This window comes from Frankliniella occidentalis, unplaced genomic scaffold (assembly GCF_000697945.3).
Source record: "Frankliniella occidentalis isolate FOCC.00 unplaced genomic scaffold, Focc_3.1 Scaffold5, whole genome shotgun sequence".
Taxonomy (NCBI): Eukaryota; Metazoa; Arthropoda; class Insecta; order Thysanoptera; family Thripidae; genus Frankliniella; species Frankliniella occidentalis.
In genome coordinates this window covers 293,905-295,699 of record NW_026267135.1, presented here as the reverse complement: position 1 = coordinate 295,699, position 1,795 = coordinate 293,905, and the positions used below count along the sequence as shown (strand labels likewise).

The 1,795-nt window shown below is 46.9% G+C and overlaps 1 protein-coding gene across 1 annotated transcript in view; it reads right to left on the bottom strand.

Annotated features, from left to right (window-relative positions):
* LOC127749901 (uncharacterized) overlaps nucleotides 1-453 on the bottom strand; it is a 10,195-nt gene extending 9,742 nt beyond the window's left edge. Inside the window, exons 1-2 of the mRNA XM_052269907.1 lie at nucleotides 302-453; nucleotides 9-211 (exon numbers count right to left, since the gene is read on the bottom strand). Coding sequence (XP_052125867.1) covers nucleotides 9-211; nucleotides 302-453 — 355 coding nt within the window. The remainder of the gene's footprint in view (nucleotides 1-8; nucleotides 212-301) is intronic.
* Between the last annotated feature and the right edge of the window lie 1,342 nt (nucleotides 454-1,795).

Genomic DNA, 1,795 nt, shown 5'->3' with positions numbered 1-1,795 from the left:
AATAGCACCAACACACATAGGAAACTGCCACATTGCTTCAAATTCAGCAGCCTTTTGCCTCCAAAAGTCTTCAGAGATTTCATCAAATACTAGTGGCTTCAAAGTATACCAGATGACGGCTGTGGTCTCTGTCACGATTTTGGAGATAGCTTCATTGAAGACGCGGAACAGGTACGATAATGAAGACTGACTGTCTCCAGACGCCAAATACCTGATGGAGAGGAAAAGCATAATAACATGAGTAACAGAGAAGAGGATATGAACAGCATATGACAGGGGAAAATTAAGGACAACATCTTACCTCAGTGTGATGGCCAGACGCTCCCCTGCTGAGACACTTTTACGGTTGGATCTTTTCCTTATGAAAGGGCCCACCTTCTCAAGAAGCCAGTCGAAGCAGTCAGGAGTCATGCGGAAGAATCTATAAAATTCATCTTGGTCGTACTCCCTCATTATGGGGACCAGAGTGAACCAGGCCCCATACAGCTCCCGGTTTTGGAATATAGGCCTCACATGCCACCTCTTCGATCTCCTCGTCCAAGCTAACCGCGCGCGTTGTCTAGCGTGTGCTGTGAAACGCTTGTGGAGGTTGTAAGCGATGATGCTCTTGATGGTACCTAATAAAAATACAGAAGAAAACTTGTGTTACAAGCGCCGTTTGAGCCAGCGTTGAGGTTATGTTTAGGTACGTGATATGAACTTACTTTGCTCCGAATCGGTGAAAGGACACCCCTGGCTATTGAGCTCAGCATCCAACAAACAATAATACCTCAGCACTTTTGAGATGGATGGGCGTGACATGATACACTCGTGGAAAACTGACTAAATATTAAGTGATGAAGACGACACAGGACACAGACAACAACAAACACTGCTTCTCACTGCCACCTCGACCTCCGACTCGGCGACTCGGACTCGACTCGAGACCCGACCGACTGACGACTGACGACCAAGGTAAACCCAACCCGACCGAGGCCCGAGGCCCGAGCCGAGCCGAGCGCGGAGCCGAGCCGGCCCGAGTCAGCACGAGCGGAGGGAGCCGAATGACTGGTGACAACGGGGCAAATTGATCGCCTTTTCTCGAGAACCAGATATCGCACCACAATTTCAAAAATACCTACGGAAAGCTAAAATTCGAGCAAAAAATCGACTCGCATTATGTTGGGGCCCAGGATGTCTTCATTCATGAGAATTTAATACTTTAAAACGGCCTACCGAGGCTCCCTACTCGACCTCCTCGTTCCGACTCTCCCTACTCCAATACGAAGCCCCGGCACAATAATATTTTTACAGATTAACAATCCTCACACTATCCTCTTTCCAAAAATATAAGGGGTCACCCACTTTCATGTCAGGACACCTTACATAAGCCGATCGAAATCAACTCCCCGCGCGACCCTGCGCCGCCCGTGGCCCGTGGCCCATGGCCCATGGCTCACGGCTCCTCGCCACCCGTTCATTGTGGGGGCACCTTAAGGCCGCGACCCACAATTCTGGTACGCTGTCTGCACTGGTAAAAAAAATCCATCTTAATTTTAAGAACACGTGTTTGGAAGCAATTTACAAAACAAATTTGCTCTTAAATTTAAGAACAAATGTTTTATGAAAATTAAGAACATGTTTTGAAAATTAAGAACGTGTTATGAAACGACAAAAATGCTTTACTTTTCTAGCCTAACGCAAAACTGGAAAATATTTAGTTCTTGTTCCTACGGACAGATGTTCAAACCCGACTTTGTACACATTATAGTTATTTACCCTAACTTACCTGGGTGGATTCGAACCTCGGACCTTT